We start from the raw sequence: 15,219 nt of genomic DNA on the forward strand, positions 1-15,219 counted from the left end.
GTAACTTCTCTTCAACATATTGATATCAAAAAATACTCATTAACCAGCTTTCTCAAGTACAGAGTTTACATCTTTTATTTTTTATATTATTTCAATAATATTTGCAAATGGCACACATGTTTGTGATCTTTCGCTTTAAGTACAAACATTTTACTGATCGTTACAAATGGTTTCTTGTGTGCTGTGAATCATATTTGAAGAAATGCACAAAGTACATTTAATACTTTTCGTTATTTTCGTCGGCCAGCTCAACCGGCGGAGGTGATGGTCCTCTCACATGGATGTTAAATAAATATCGCCTTAACGCATACGTAATAGAAAAATGTACAAAATTACAATCATGTTGTCGATCAAACAAGGACACAGAAACAGAAAAACAGATAGGACTAAATAGAATGACGTATTAAAAACTACAAAGCGGAAGGCACGGTATACACAGAGTCGTCATGTCCTTGGTGGGACACTTGGGTCACAAGTAGAAAAGGGGGCTGTCGAGGCCATTCTTAAAACTAGGTTTCATAATTTACAATACAGTTGGACGGAGTTGACTCCGCCTAAACGCAGTACGCCGCCGGCACCTCGAAGATGATGTTGCCCTCTTTAGGACGGAAGTTGGGCACCTCCACATTGGACGCTGCCTCCACAGTAATGATGCGTGCCCTGCCGTGCAGGCGGCAGGCAATATTGGTGCTCACATTCACACGCAACTCGGTTCCGGTGAGGCTGGAACGGAATTGATATTAATATCTGGTGAACTTACTAAATGGGGGTTCCACTTACTCATGGTATTTCTTGCAGACAATGCCCACCACTTCGCCAATGCGATCTTCCTTGAGGGGCGTGTACTCGCTATGCAGGGAAAACACCAAATCCAAGTTTTTCGGCGAGTGGAAGACGATCAGTTGATCCCGGCCGGGTGAGACGCTAATGGACGTCAACTGTAAGCGAAGTCAAGATAGGGAATTAATATTAAATGTATAGATTTGGATATCTTTTAATTGTATTATTTGAAACCCAATTCTACTAACCTCCCTAATTTTAATGTTTCGTTTCATGTCCTTAAATTTATTCTTGATACCGTCCAGTTTGTAGATAGTCGAATCAGAAACGATGAAGGCGCGATTAGCCTGTTTGTTGCAATGGTTGAACTTCTTGACGAATGAGGAGAAGAGCACTTGCTGGAAGGTCTCGCCGTCGGCGAGGTGGTTCCTTATGTTCTTTATGCTCGCGCTGTAGGCCTCATATCCGCTGTTTTCCTGCACGTTGGCCAGATAATCACCCACCCAGCGGCGGGCTTGACCCCAATAGGGTCGTCTTCCGGCCAGCGCAGTGGCGGCGATAATCTGCAGGCGTAACTGCGGCCACTCACTGCGAGGATATTTGTGCAGGATCATGTTGGCTCGCCAGAAATCGAACATACGGTGCAGCTTAGCCTCCACCTTGCGCCCGGCGAGCGGCGGCTGTGGCCACTGGATGCTCTTGCCGTAGTCGCGCATCTGCTTGGCTTTCCGGAAGCGGTTGGCCAGCTCCTGGACGTAGCTACGCAGCTTGTAGGCCCTATAGGCGCGCATGATCATAATGGCCGCCTTCATCTTCTTAAAGTTTCTTCTCACAATCCATCCACGCACTCGCTTTTGCAGCAGCGTCACAATGTGTGGGATCATCTCGTTCCTCTGATGCTCCAGAGCAAACAGGGTGCGTGGCGAGCGTATAAAGATCTTTGTGTGTCCGTACTTAACGTCCTGGGCGAACTTCTTCTCCTCGATCAGCACACGGACACCATCGCGATCGCTTCCCGCACGGAAATTGGGCCAAGTGTACTGCGAGATCATCTTGTAGCGGAGCAGGAACTTATCATAGCGTTGGCGATGAACGAATCCGGCTCGACGAACGCGTAAGTTCTCCAGTAGGCCAAGGTATCGCACCTGGTGCTCCACACGCTCCTCATCGAAAACTGTGGAGCTCTTTAGGTCATTGGGTTTGATGCAGCGCACATAGAAGGGTTCCTTCTTGAGCAGAGTAACCACCAGATCAGCCATCGATCTCTGGAACAAGGTGCCGGCTGTCAATGGTCTCTTGGTGGTTTTCTTGATATCCTGTGCTCCCTCGGGCCACATCTCGCTCAGGTTAGCATCCTTGGAGTTGTGCAGCAGGCGCTTAAAGTCCTGATACAGCGTATCCTTGTTCTTCTCGATGAATCCATTGATGTTGTAGATCACATCGCCGGCGTAGTGGGTGATACGGAAATCCTCGCGATGCTTCAGCTCCTTGTCCGTGGGCTTCAGCTGGCGACTGGTGTAGTGCGGATGCTTGCTCAGGTTCTTGTCCATGGCCCCCAGAAGTGTGTCGTCCGTCACCTTGCCCACGCTGAGGCAGGCCTCGTCCATGATGGCAATGATGCCCTTGTGCGGCTGCTCAACGAGATCGCAAATGATCTGGAATTGAAGGAGATTTAGATAACTTGCGCTTTCTCATTCATCGATTGAGTCCCAAACTAACCTTGTTGTTGAAGTATTCAATATTGGTCCATTCAATGCCCTCACGCTGGTACTCCTCTTGCTCCTGTTTGAGCACCAGTTCTTTGGGAAATAACACGGATCATTACGATATATCGCTAATTAAAGAATCAGGCATCATTACCTATGAATAACTGCTGCAATTTCTCGTTGCAATAGTTGATGCAGAACTGCTCAAAGCTGTTGCTGTCGAAGATCTCGAAGCCGTAAATGTCCAGCACTCCGATGACCGAGTTGAATCGCGCCTGCGTCTTGCTGCCGCGGAATAGGATTGCCCTGTTGATGCGGGAGATGATCCAGGTGAAGAGACGGTCGTAGATGGCCTTGGCCAGAGCATCCTTTCCGTACTCCGCCTGCGTGGCGTTGTGATCCTTCTGCATCACATTTCCACCGGCCGCAATGACCCGTTTGGTCAGTGCCGTGGACAGCTCGGATTCGGTGACCTGAAGCAGCTTGGCCGCGGATTTCAGGTGTTGCTTGTTGCTGATCACCAGCTCATCCTCAATGGCTGCAATGCGGAAAAAGGAAATGTAGGAAAAAACTACTTAAGATTTGAATATTTAACAACTCACTTTGGAACTCCACATTTCCCAGATGCAAGACAGCGGCAATTGTGCGCCAAATGGTCTGCACCTCATCCGTGGTGAAGCCCAGGGTCTTAAAGGCGTTGCAGGTGCCCTTGTAGTCGGACTTCTCCGTCAGTATGTCCATGCTGCCCTGGTTCAAGTAGTGGTACTTGCCCGTTTCCTTTTGCAGTTCATATTGCCGCAGCTCGTTGTCGTTGGCTCCACGCAGCAGCTATAAATGGATGAATTGGTTGGGGGTATTAATTAGGCGATTGCAACTATTTTAAATTAACCCAACTTGGTCAGTGCAACATGAACGTCAGTCCATGCCCCAAGAATTTAGCACGCCAGACAATTAGCAGACGTGCTAAGTGTAATTAAACTTCCGTTTCCGGTCGAGCATTTGGCAGTTGCCTTTCAAACTTTAACAAGTTGTATCTTTTAATATAAAGTTAACTACATTTCTATTTTTGCCAGTTAGGCGAATTGATATCATATCAGCTGAGTAAGATATTTTCAAGATCTTTGACGTTGGGGAAACCCGTAAACTTGGTAATCAATAAAAATCTACATGCATGCCTATCGCCGTTTTTGCAGGTGTGTGTGTTAATTGAGCATTGTTTATTTCAAGATAGCCTGGCTAGTCATAAATTATATATTGGCCAAGTTGGGAATTTATGACCGATGCAGACGAGTTGTAGACCCATTCCCAAAGCAAGCATTCCATAATACGGGCATATATTTATTTTGACTCACTTCAAAAATAAACAACTTGCACTTTCTAACAAATAAACAAAAAAGTTCGAACTCAAACAAAAGCCAGATGAAGTATTTGACTTGATTAAGTGTTTCCAGATGATAAATGTGCTAAAAGTGCTTCAAATTGCTCAAATGGATATGCATCGGAAATAGCGATCAATTATCACCTCAGCAGGTTAAATATACCAGATAAATAGGTTTTATATATTATATGGTTAACGCATTGAGTGATGAATAAGCGATTGAGTCGTGACGTGATACTTTTTTCTAGTTTATTGGTTGAGTCTTGACTACGCCTATGTTATCATTTTGCGAGTGATATCATCCAATTCTGGATACCTAAGAAGAAGTGAGCAATGTAGAACAGATCTACAGCGGGTAGCGAATTTAATTAAATTAATTAACAGTTTTAGGCTTTAAGATAATTGGCAGAGGAATGTGCAATAATGATTATACATAAATTACTTAGGCATGTGTCATTATATTTACATTTATTTAAATATTTCTATAAAATAAAGGGCATCATGAGCAGCGTTTATTTGTTGCCACAAAACTTAGTCATACGACTTGAAAGTAATAAAGTTATATTAATACTAGGCCGCACACAACGTATGTGTATTCCCCTCATAAAACTGTCTCAACACTCAATTTAAATGCTCACAATTGTTTACAACGAAAACCCGCACCCACAAAAAGATAGCGACAATAACTGTCTAACCACCCAAAAAAAAACAAAAGAGCAACTTCATCACGGCCACAACAACCTGACACCCCCAGGTAATGGACGCCCCACTGCCTGGCACCCAACCCATGAGCTGGAACACCTTTCGTCACCTGGCACGCGTCACGCTGACTCACTTGGTAAATAATCGCGTACACTTAATGCCACACACGACTAGTTCGGACCGATCCAACCGAATGCCACTCACCTGGTAGAAACTATGGAAGTTCCGCTCGCCCGGCTGCTGCTGCACCACGCGCGACTTCTCGAGCAGATAGTTGGTGATGATGCCACCCACGGGATCCGCCTTGTAGTCGAACTCGATGTCCATGTACTTTCCAAAGCGACTGGAGTTGTCGTTGCGGTTCGTCTTGGCGTTGCCAAAGGTCTCCAGGATCGCATTGCTCTGGATCAGAACGTTCTTGACTCTGGAAAATGAATATATATTATTATATATTTAGTTTAATGGACTTATAAAATTTTAATTAATTTCCATGCCAGCAAAACTATAAAGACAACCCTCATTAAAATCAAATCGACATAATTAAGAAACGAAATCAACACAATAAATACGCTATTATTGCTTCGTAAATTCTTCTCCCCTCGGTGGCCAAGCAATTTGGAAAATGCCACTCACCCTAATCCCCGAAACTATGGTAAATGTCGTTTCCCATTTCATTCGTGGCACTAAAAATTGGCAATTTAGAGGACCATTGTGTTCCGGGGGCTTGGCCATGGAATTTTCAGCGCTTTTATGGAGCACCTTAAACTACACCCAAGTGATAAAAAGTTCCTTTGGACAAAGTGGTTTGCAATTAGTGGGGCAATTAATTTGGCAACTTAAGCTGCAAGTCCACAGACGACTGATGTCATCCGGGGTCATGGGTCACGCGATGACCATGCGAGCGATTATGACCCATCTGGGAAATGCTTCATTAGCCACTGCCACCTGGCACCGGCGTCTGAAAATCTTCCCTCAATGAGAATTCCATTGCGCATTTGCATGCGAAACAATGGGCGATTTTCTCTGGGACCTATGATGTACATGTGGTTATATAGGTCGGTTCGAGGTTCCCATTGTCTGGTTCACAGTATTGTGATAAGGCCGCAAGCGTTCCATCAACCTATGCAAATATGTGGCCAAATTGATTAACTAATTTACTATGTAAACAGAGCAAACGGCTTGGGTACCTTTGAGCTAGTTTAATATATTTGCATTAACTGCTATTTGGTGCTATTAACTTGATTTCCCCAAGACAATGGCTAATTAAAACAGAATGGCAGTTACTTGCTTAAACTTAATCAAGGATTTTCATAGCTCAACTATCATTTAACAATAATTAGGAGTATTTATTGGGAATCCATCCACTTACCTCTCGATTTCGTTCTGACCCTGGGCATTAGTCACCGCCGCAATGTACTTCATGATGATCTTGGAGGCCTCCGTTTTGCCCGCACCGGACTCACCGGAAATCAGGATGCAGGTGTCCTGCTGGCGCTGCTTGAGCACCCTGTAGGCGGAATCGGCGATGGCGAACAAATGTGGGGCATTCTCGAAGAGCTCCCGACCCTTGTACTTGCGAATGGTCTCCGGACCGTAGATGTTCATCTGTCTGTACGGATTCATCGAGACGCACACCTCGCCGATGTATGTGTAGATGGATCCGTTTTGGAATCTGTAGGAAGAGTAATGGACGGTCGCTCATTAGTTCGGCAGTTCGCTGCAGTGTTTGGAAAAGTATTTCCCCCAGATTACGAAATATATTTCGAGTGAGTGGGAGTGACAGGTGGGGAGCCACCACCCGTCGTTGGCGCCTGTAGCTTTCAATTCGAAAATTGCTTTTTCAACATTCAACACGCGGGTGCATGTGATATACCTGCTCCACATGATCGATAAAATCAAATCGTTGATCTCTTTTCCCACTTTTTGATTGACTGGCATGTGGATGCATTTATTCTGCACTCGATTTGTGAGGCGCCAAAAGATTGGGCCTATAAAAGTTTGTTTTGTTCATAAAATGCATTTTTGGTTCGCTAAGTGGGTCACTTTCGATCGATAGACAATGGAGAGCATTCAAGAAGGAGAGCATGAGAATCTCAAATATTTCACTTGGCGACTAGTATATAATGTATATATTATTCTGAACTAAATCTTCAGTTGATAAGAGTTCTAATAAGTCTTTTCCAAGACATAGGCTATCTTATCTGAAGCGATTGCGAGTACTTGAAACTATCGACTGGATTATTGTTGTAAGCTGGAAACTAAGATTTGGCCAAATATACCTTTTTTTTTACTTTTTAATGAACTTTGCCTCTTTACAAGTATTAAGATTTAAATTGAGTTGAAAATTTAAACATGATAGAGTGATTTTCTAGTTTAAGAACTGTTCAGTTTTCACTGCATTTGAGTGGAATTGAAAAACAATAAGGCAAGTTGAATGCAAATTACGCATTACGTGTTCCCAGAAAATTACCCAAAGTGTTCCGAAAGTAAGAGTTACACCATCAGCGACTGCAAATTAACCCAGATGAGCCACATAACCAAAAGTCCAGCCCCAGAAAAAAAACCAAACTATGCAACAAGTGGGTTTTACAAACGGCTAGAAAAAGTGTTATTTTCCTCCCAAAACCAGAAAAACAAAAAGCCAAAAATGTAAATGAAAATAAAGCAGCAAATTAGCAGACAAAGAAACGGTGAAATTGTTTAAAGCCAAAGACCAACTCGAAAACTAAGCCCAAACCAAATAGCCAACAGTTTTCGTTAGCCCGAATTGAGGGAATGAAAACGATTAAAACAATACACTTAATACGCGCATTTGTTTGTATTTATGTTTTGGCTGCTGGTTGCTGGTTTGGTGCCCATTTTTTCCTCGAACACATGTTTTTACTTAACTTTTCAGTGCTTATTTATAGACCGACTGCGCTGGCTTTCCAGCTTTCTGTTTCGTTTTGTGTGCCGACTACTTCCACTTGCCTCCTCTTGCCCTCTTTCAACGCATTTCGACTTCTGGGTCAAAACGAGTGCGACGAGTGACAAATGGCCATCTGAACTCCAGCACCAGAATGGCCAAGAAAGTCCAAGACGCCGTTTAGCGCGCTTTTTAGCTTCATTTTTGGGGCCATCACATATTATGGCAAGTACAAAAGGGCAGGCAGCAAATGACAAGCCTCTTAGGGGCAAAGGAAACCCAATCCGCCACAGATTTGTATGATTTCTACTCCCCCTCTCTCACAACAACCATATGGTGTCACCATGTGCACCTTCGCCACTGGGAAGGGTCGGGGGGTTTCGACCACGGGGCGTATGATTGACATCATGTCAAAAATTGGTTTTGGCCCGCATGACGAGCAGCACACTCGCCTTTTGCGGAGGAGGGCCTAATGGGGCTATAGAAATTGTTGGCCAGGTTTAGTGTAATTGTCAAGACTCAATGGACAGAAAGAGCTAGCTCGATGGTAGCAAAAATTTCAATTTGGTTTCAGTTTGAATAATCGGGGTCATTGGTCGGTATAGAAAAAGAAACTAATAAACGAATATATGTATAAACTAGTCATGAAATGCTACTACAAGTTCAATGAGCATTGAAAAGAAACAATAATAATGCTTAGTTACTAGATTAACAGCATGTATTTTACTATAAATTTTATTATTGAAAGTATGTGCGCTTATTTTAAAAATAACTTTTAAAATGATAGATATTTGTCATAAGGAACCTCATATACCAAATGTCTTATCTAGCCCAAAATTCTGACTCAAACTCTCTTATCACTTCAGAATTCGCTGCACCCCATTTGTCACACATATGGACATTAAATATATATAATAATATATAATAAAATTATCTGCTGCTGCTGGGAACTAGCCCTCCAAAAATTACCAAATACTTCACATGTTTTTTGTTTGCTCAACTGCCAACAGACGATTTTGGGCTCTCTTTCGGATTCCCCAAGCAAAAAAAAAAGAAAATAACATTCATAAATTAAATTCATACTGCTGGCTTCGCACATTTTCATATTCATATTCGCTCGCGCAATTCACAAACTTATTCACTTTAACTGTGAGTGTCTTTCTTTATTCCGAGTCAAATGACGTAATCGAGATAAAGAGCCCAAGAAATAACTGAAGTAAGAAAACAAATATATCGACGTTCGTATACGCGAAATTCCTGAATACAACGAAAATTCAACTAGTTTTATTGACTCATCTGAGCACATGGCATTGGCATCTAATACTATTATTTAATAACAAATTGTAGAAGTTAACAAATTGAACGCTAACATCATGACTCAATAAGCGGCTATTCGAAGTGCGATTTGCATATAGCCATTAATAATTTGCAACGCCTCGCGATGAATCACTTACTACTACTGCTGAAAAATCGCAATCCCAAACCAGACGGAAAATCAATAAGTTAATAGAGTGCACTTTTCATGGCCAAAACCGAGGAACATGCGTTCGGAAAATGTTTGCTCTTAGCTGACGTCATCAGTTGGTCAACAAACATGGCTTTTAGTGGGTCAATGCTTTTATTTACCCCAATAGGGGTTTGTTTTCGCTGTTATCTAATTGAATTTGTGCGATTTATTGACTGAAACTATAAAGTAACAAGAAGATAATAAGCAATGGAAATGGTTGATATATGTATATAGTAAAATATGTTTGTTATGCTATCAAACAATATATAAACATAAAGAAAATAAAGATATACGTTTAGATGATTCTGTTCCCAGCACCGCAGACTAAAAGCTGATGGAAAACATTGAGATTAATGGCAAAGATTCGCTGAAGAATCGTGCAATGCACTGATGGGTCAAGTCCCTTGCGAATTTCTTGAACGTCTGCCAATTCATGGGAATCGCAGCAGATCGGCGCAGAAAAGCGTTTCCATCTCATTATGGAAATCATTTTCCTTTGCTCCGTTGTCTACTGACCATCTGCATAATATTCTACAGACTCTTTTCATCGTCGCTTCTCGTTTTTCCCAAAGGAAATTCGTTTTTCTGTATTATTTTCCCCTCAATTTGCGCAATGCAAACAATTGCATCTGGACCGCGCCAAAGAATTAACTTCAATTTACACCCAGGCCAATCAATTAACAGGAGCGGAAAAGTCTCGGGAAAAGTCTGGTTGGCGGCATGCAGGCCGCTAAAGATTTGTGTAAACGAAGTGCAGATGCCACTGCATTTTCCAACTGCTCCAACTCTCGATGGGCATAGAAGTTATTGCAATGCCAATGACAAACATTGCCTGGCTTTGGATAAACAAACCGGAGCGGGAATACTAAGGCGTCGTCTAGACGGGATTCTCAGGTCGTTCGTTCTCCCTTTCATTTCTTCCACAAGCTTAATGCCTTTCTTCCGAGAATTCGCACATTAGCCAAGTTTATGACATGGCAAGGAGAAAAACACCGGCAGAAAAGCGGCCATCAAATCGCTGTGGTTATGCTGGCTAAATGATTTGATTTCCGTTCCGGTATCATAAAGTGCTTATCTTGGCAAAATGAAGGGCTTCCATAGATAGCCTCCCTCTTATCGCTGGAATGCCCTCAACGCAAGGTGAAAAATATCTGAGAGTGTTTACCAGATGAAAGGCCCGCTTTGAACTGGACGCACTGCTCCATGCTCCTGCACAAATAAACAGACAAACTTCGATTGCAATCGGAAATCCCAGAAGAGCTGCTCCCTACACACTTTAATAGCTTTCTTCCCCTACAAAAAACAACAACTATAAATTGTTTACGTCTCACGGCTTCTTTAATATTTTTCCACAAAAACGAAGGCAGTGGGAATATCGCACGGCTATCAGCTGCGTTTGTATAAATAAATATTCAATATACAATTGGCACTCACATAAATGGTAACCTAATCCAATGGAAGGTCTCCGTGCAACAATTGCGTAACCAAGAGTTCGCTTATCACCTTGCCAGTAAGTATTGCCCATGGCTATCGAACTATATGCTATATTTATGGCGACAAACTTTGCTGGAAGTTTGCAATCTTATCACTACTTTGGCCCAAGAATCCAGTACATGGTATGTTATCACTTTTACTAGCTGGAAAACTGAAAAATTGGGGTTTTTATTTCAAACCTAATAGATATGCAGTATCAATTTTGGGCTAGACGATAAGACCAAGTCAAGTGCTGCACGAAACTCGAAAATCATTGAAAAACAAGGCAGCTTTTTTAGAAGGCATTATTTGCAGTTTTATACGCTTCGGTTTGCGATTTTTATTTGCCCATAAAAAAGCACTTAACTTTGCAAGCGGAAAGTATTTCCCTCAGTGCATGCACTTTATTGTCGCCTGTGGAATACTAAAATCTAAGCCTTGACCAAGCCAAAATCGCAATAAAATGAAATCAAATAAAATCGGTAGGAGCACAAAGTGAGTAGCATTTAAATGAAAATGAAATGCAGTTTGTTGTTTGCATTGAAAGTGGATATCGTGGGGTCTATGAATCATCAGTTTGCTGGCTGAAACTGCTTATAGTTTGTTCCTTCGATTTCATAAAGTGCCTGATGGGGAAGACCCACTTCGAAGTCTCAGGAAATTTGCTTAAGTGGGTGTGCCACGCTTATCGCTTTTAACACTGATAGCGATGGAGTGTTGTACAATCTATCAAGGATTCCATAAATATATATTCTCAACACTTTATTATAATTGTTATGTGTATGCGTTGTAAAAATGTACATATAGCATTTTTGCTATAAAATATTTATACCTATGTTTAATCGCCTTCTTCACCTCGTCACATTTATATATAATTTTGAATTTTAAATTTTTTCGTTGTCAAACAAATCACTTAATAAAATCCAAAAATAATGCTCCAAATTCAACGACCCCAGTGAATATTCTCCACACCGAAAGCAGTTCATGGAAAATACGAGTGCTTTAGATGCTAGTTCCCTTTGAAATACATATGTATATAGGCCAAAATAAATGCGTAAACAATTGTCGAAAATGAAAACAAAACTTATCAGCTAAGTAGACACGAAATGGGGCACTTGAGTTCTATTGCAAGTTATGCATTGGCTGCCAATAAGGGTCAGAGGGCAATCGATCAGGCATTTTATGGGCCACTTGGCCCTCCCATGAGGACACTCGACTTAATGACAGTCGTAAAAAAGATCAACTTGCTCCAAATGCTGCGAACTTGGATTGCGGCAAACAGAGAACTCATCTGTTTCTTTTTGGGGGATCGTGGAGTCCCAGATGGGTTCGTTTTGGGGGCAAAAAGAAACAAGTTTTCTTCATAAAAAAGTACACACACACACACACTCCTCTATTTTGTGGGTGAGTCTCTTTCGGCCAAACTGACGCCATCAACCGGTTCGTATTTTGGCTACGCCATGGCATTTTTATTTCAGTTTTCTTATTGCTGTTGACTCGCGTATCTGCAAGATACACAGCGTGAGTCACGAAGCATGCAGAGATATATTTAATATTGTTTTAATAAAATATAGAATTTTCAAGCTGCCAAACAATGAGTACACATGTGATGTCATGTGGCAAACTAGTAAGGTACATATTTGTAGCGAAATGCATTCATTTCCCCATTTGATTGATGCCAAATGAAAGTGAGTTTTATTTCTTTCACGTTTTCATCGCACATTTTCCAATTACGTGTGCGTTTTCCTCCCGTTTTTGGCGCGTTTTTGACCCTCAATTTGTTGAGGAGGCGAGTTTCTCAACTCGTTTGGTTTGCAGTTTTCCGGCTTTCCTGTTAAATATTTATTAACAAACAGCAAATTGATTTGAGTTATGCTACGATTATGCCGTGCAGTAAGACATGAAAATCGTGTTTGCTATTGCAGGTATGACTGTGATTATGTAATTAGTTCAATTTACACAGCTTAATTTGATGGCGATGCTTTGATAAGCGATTTGTGAGCCAACAAAGTGGGTTAACGCATCTTTGGCATTAAGTCCGCTTTAATTACAGTCTTATGCAAGCCACTAATCAACCATGGTGATTAACCAGCTTAAAAGACAACTGGGTTTCCTCCAATGCGTTTCCTTTTGCGATGGAAACTTCAACAATTTGAACAATTTGACTCATTTGAAGCTTTTGTCTTATCATTCAAATCGTAATTGTGATGAATCGTCCGAGTGTCTTTTAGCAATTAAGTGAATATAAACATAAACAGATTAGATGAATCAGTGCCGTGGAATTGTAACACCATTTATTTATAGGCATTGCAAAATATTTGGAAAAATAATCATTTAAATATCAAACAGCAGACTCATTACCATAAATGTCCAAGCAAAACTCCGCATTTTTATAATATTGCAAAGCTCTGCTAATCAGTTGGGCAAAATGTATGTGGTGGCGAGAACTTTTCCGGATAACGATCGTTTCCACATGAAAGTTAGCCAGCCATGCAGCAAACCAGCGACCCGGGATGGAAATGGATGGGGGATCCATCCGTGCTCCAAGTCCAAAGGAAGCGGTTGCAACAAGTTGTTGACACTCGGACCGAAATGAAATAAAATGAAATGATATATGTGGGTTGTGGCTGCGTGGTTGTCGGGGGGGTTAAGGAACTTTACATAATGGTCATGTATGTGGGTAACCACCTGGAACCACAGTGCCGGCCACACAAATATTGACACGCTATTGGGCGGCTGGTGCCCGGAGTGGGAATGTGACAAGAGTTCCACTCTCGTAAATATTTAACTTAGATAATGGTAGCTGGGTGATTTACAGATACATCTGCTACTTCATAAATACTACTTTAAACTACAAAATTAATTCGTTGAAAGCTGAAGAATTGTACATGTTAGCTTGTTTCTAAATCATTTTATAATATTTATTCATGCAGTTTGTAATAGTATAGATTTTAGAAATTGTTATTTCCAATGACACGTATGTTGTTCGTCACCAATCTTAAAAAATATTTAATTAATCTGAATAGATGCAATTTCTTAAGAATTCCTCTCCCTTTCCATCAAATCTATTACCACTTCTCATTCAACTACCAAATTGAATTGAAATGCCACTAATGAATGCATTTAAAACCGAAAGTCATGCCACAAAAAGGAGAGTTTAACACTCCAAATGGGCACGTAAATGGGTCCATTGAGTGCTCTCCGGAGTGGAACCGAAAACCCGGAGGGAGGGGGTTAAATGGGGGAGATAAGGTCGGCTTTAATTGAAACGGCGATAAGCAAATCCAGTTTAATCGAGGCGGAAAAGCCAAGAACCAGTTTTTCCGCTCGCCAATCGATCAAAACAGAAGCCTTGAACTAGACCATCGACTGGTGGAAAAGTGGTTTTCCAAAAGGAGTGCAGTTAGCGGGGGGAGTCGTTTGTGAAGTGGAGTGGAGATGGACAAGTTGGCGGAGGACAAGGCCACCGGAGGAATCAATAAACACGGTGGTCAGCAGACAACTTTAATTATATTAAAGGTAATATTGAATTGAAGTTCTATTGGTGCTCTTTTTGGAAATTCTTAATTAATTTAAAGGCAAGCTTACCGCTTTCTCAGGTTATCCATGAACTTCTCCATGGACACTTGGTCGAGGAGGACGAAGTCCTGCACTCCAGCTTCCCGTTGCATAGCCATGGTGTCCTTTCGATCCTGCGTTTTCTCTAGGTTTCTTATACTTTATCTCGCGAGCGGAGGGTGCGGTATTCCGGCGATCGTAGAGAGGGGGGGCGGGGATGCTAATTGCCGGCTGCAAAGGTGAGAGTCGAAAACTCAGGTAAGAACGAAAGGAGTATCCCGAAAAACACGCTGTTCACTTGGCTTTTGTTTTGTTTCGTTTTTATTTGCTTGTTTTGTTTGCCTCGCCTTTCGCGTCTCGTTTCGAATTTTAACTATATATGCGTACAAATATAAATAAATTTATACATATGTATATATTGTATATATATTCCGTGTGGCTGCCGCCAAGCGATTTTTATGTTTTATGAGCCAATTCGGGCCGCTTCTGCTGATGACGACGAATAATTCTCGGCGAACACGCAGTCAGCGATCAATAAAGAATAATTCTGGATTTCTGGACCGATCGAACGCTTCCAATTGGAATCGAGCAGGAAAAAAGAATAAGAACACGAACAAGATCGGAGGCAGAACAGATAAATAATATGAGAACTCGATCGCAACCACTATCTACCTCACTGTTTACTGAAAACCGCAAATTTCGCGTTTGCCGCACGTTGTAAACATTTAGTTTTTGGTTTAACAGTTTTTGATATACGTATATATATCTTAGATCGCTGCAATATAGTCCGGATGATCGGTTTGAGTGCCCACCTGGATTCAGTTTCGTTTTCGGCGGATTTATAACAACAATCGCCCGTCGCACAACCGCACTCGACCGCATTCAAAGAAAGTTGCAGAGGGACTGTGGTCAGACATTTCGAATACGAAAATGTTCGCCATACGAAGCTGAAAATTGCCTAAATTGGCACTCCACCAGTGGTTTGGAACTTGACTAGCGCGCACTTCAAACAGAAGTCTTACCTTATGCGCTTTTCACACTGTCTTATGCTTGTGACAATGGAAAGGTTACAGAGTATCGTTTTCCCTTGTTTTAAAAATGATTTTTTTAATGATTAATAATAAATAGATAAACATCAAGAAAACACACTTACTTACAAGTTTAGACAAGCTTTCGATTTGAAAGTTTTGAAATCTCGCGGTTAGTTAAG

General features: G+C 41.6%; 1 protein-coding gene across 2 annotated transcripts; it reads right to left on the minus strand.

The window, feature by feature from the left end:
* Window positions 1-52: 52 nt before the first annotated feature.
* On the minus strand, window positions 53-14,925 carry LOC117145614 (unconventional myosin ID). Of its 2 annotated transcripts, none has more exons than XM_033311369.1 (10): window positions 14,822-14,925; window positions 14,040-14,240; window positions 5,936-6,238; window positions 4,771-4,990; window positions 3,089-3,314; window positions 2,641-3,024; window positions 2,500-2,579; window positions 1,029-2,435; window positions 781-938; window positions 53-723 (listed from the first exon to the last, which is right to left on the minus strand). In XM_033311369.1, exons 2-10 carry the CDS (start codon window positions 14,126-14,128, stop codon window positions 555-557), a joined length of 3,036 nt encoding a protein of 1,011 aa, XP_033167260.1. In that variant the 5' UTR covers window positions 14,129-14,240; window positions 14,822-14,925; the 3' UTR covers window positions 53-554. The 2 variants fall into 2 exon arrangements, with proteins under 2 accessions (XP_033167260.1, XP_033167339.1); XM_033311448.1 differs by lacking the exon at window positions 14,822-14,925 and adding an exon at window positions 14,682-14,788.
* Window positions 14,926-15,219: the final 294 nt, after the last annotated feature.

The sequence above is a fragment of the Drosophila mauritiana genome, chromosome 2L (genome assembly GCF_004382145.1).
Source record: "Drosophila mauritiana strain mau12 chromosome 2L, ASM438214v1, whole genome shotgun sequence".
NCBI lineage: Eukaryota > Metazoa > Arthropoda > Insecta > Diptera > Drosophilidae > Drosophila > Drosophila mauritiana.

Bases quoted from the DNA above. Each gene is read 5' to 3' on its own strand.
- LOC117145614 (XM_033311369.1), bottom strand. From the start codon at position 14,128: ATGGCTATGCAACGGGAAGCTGGAGTGCAGGACTTCGTCCTCCTCGAC. The intron at 3,315-4,770 runs GTGAGTGGCATT...ATCCATTTATAG, and splicing joins ACTTCCATAGTTTCTACCAG to CTGCTGCGTGGAGCCAACGA. The intron at 939-1,028 runs GTTAGTAGAATT...CTTCGCTTACAG, and splicing joins GAAACATTAAAATTAGGGAG to TTGACGTCCATTAGCGTCTC.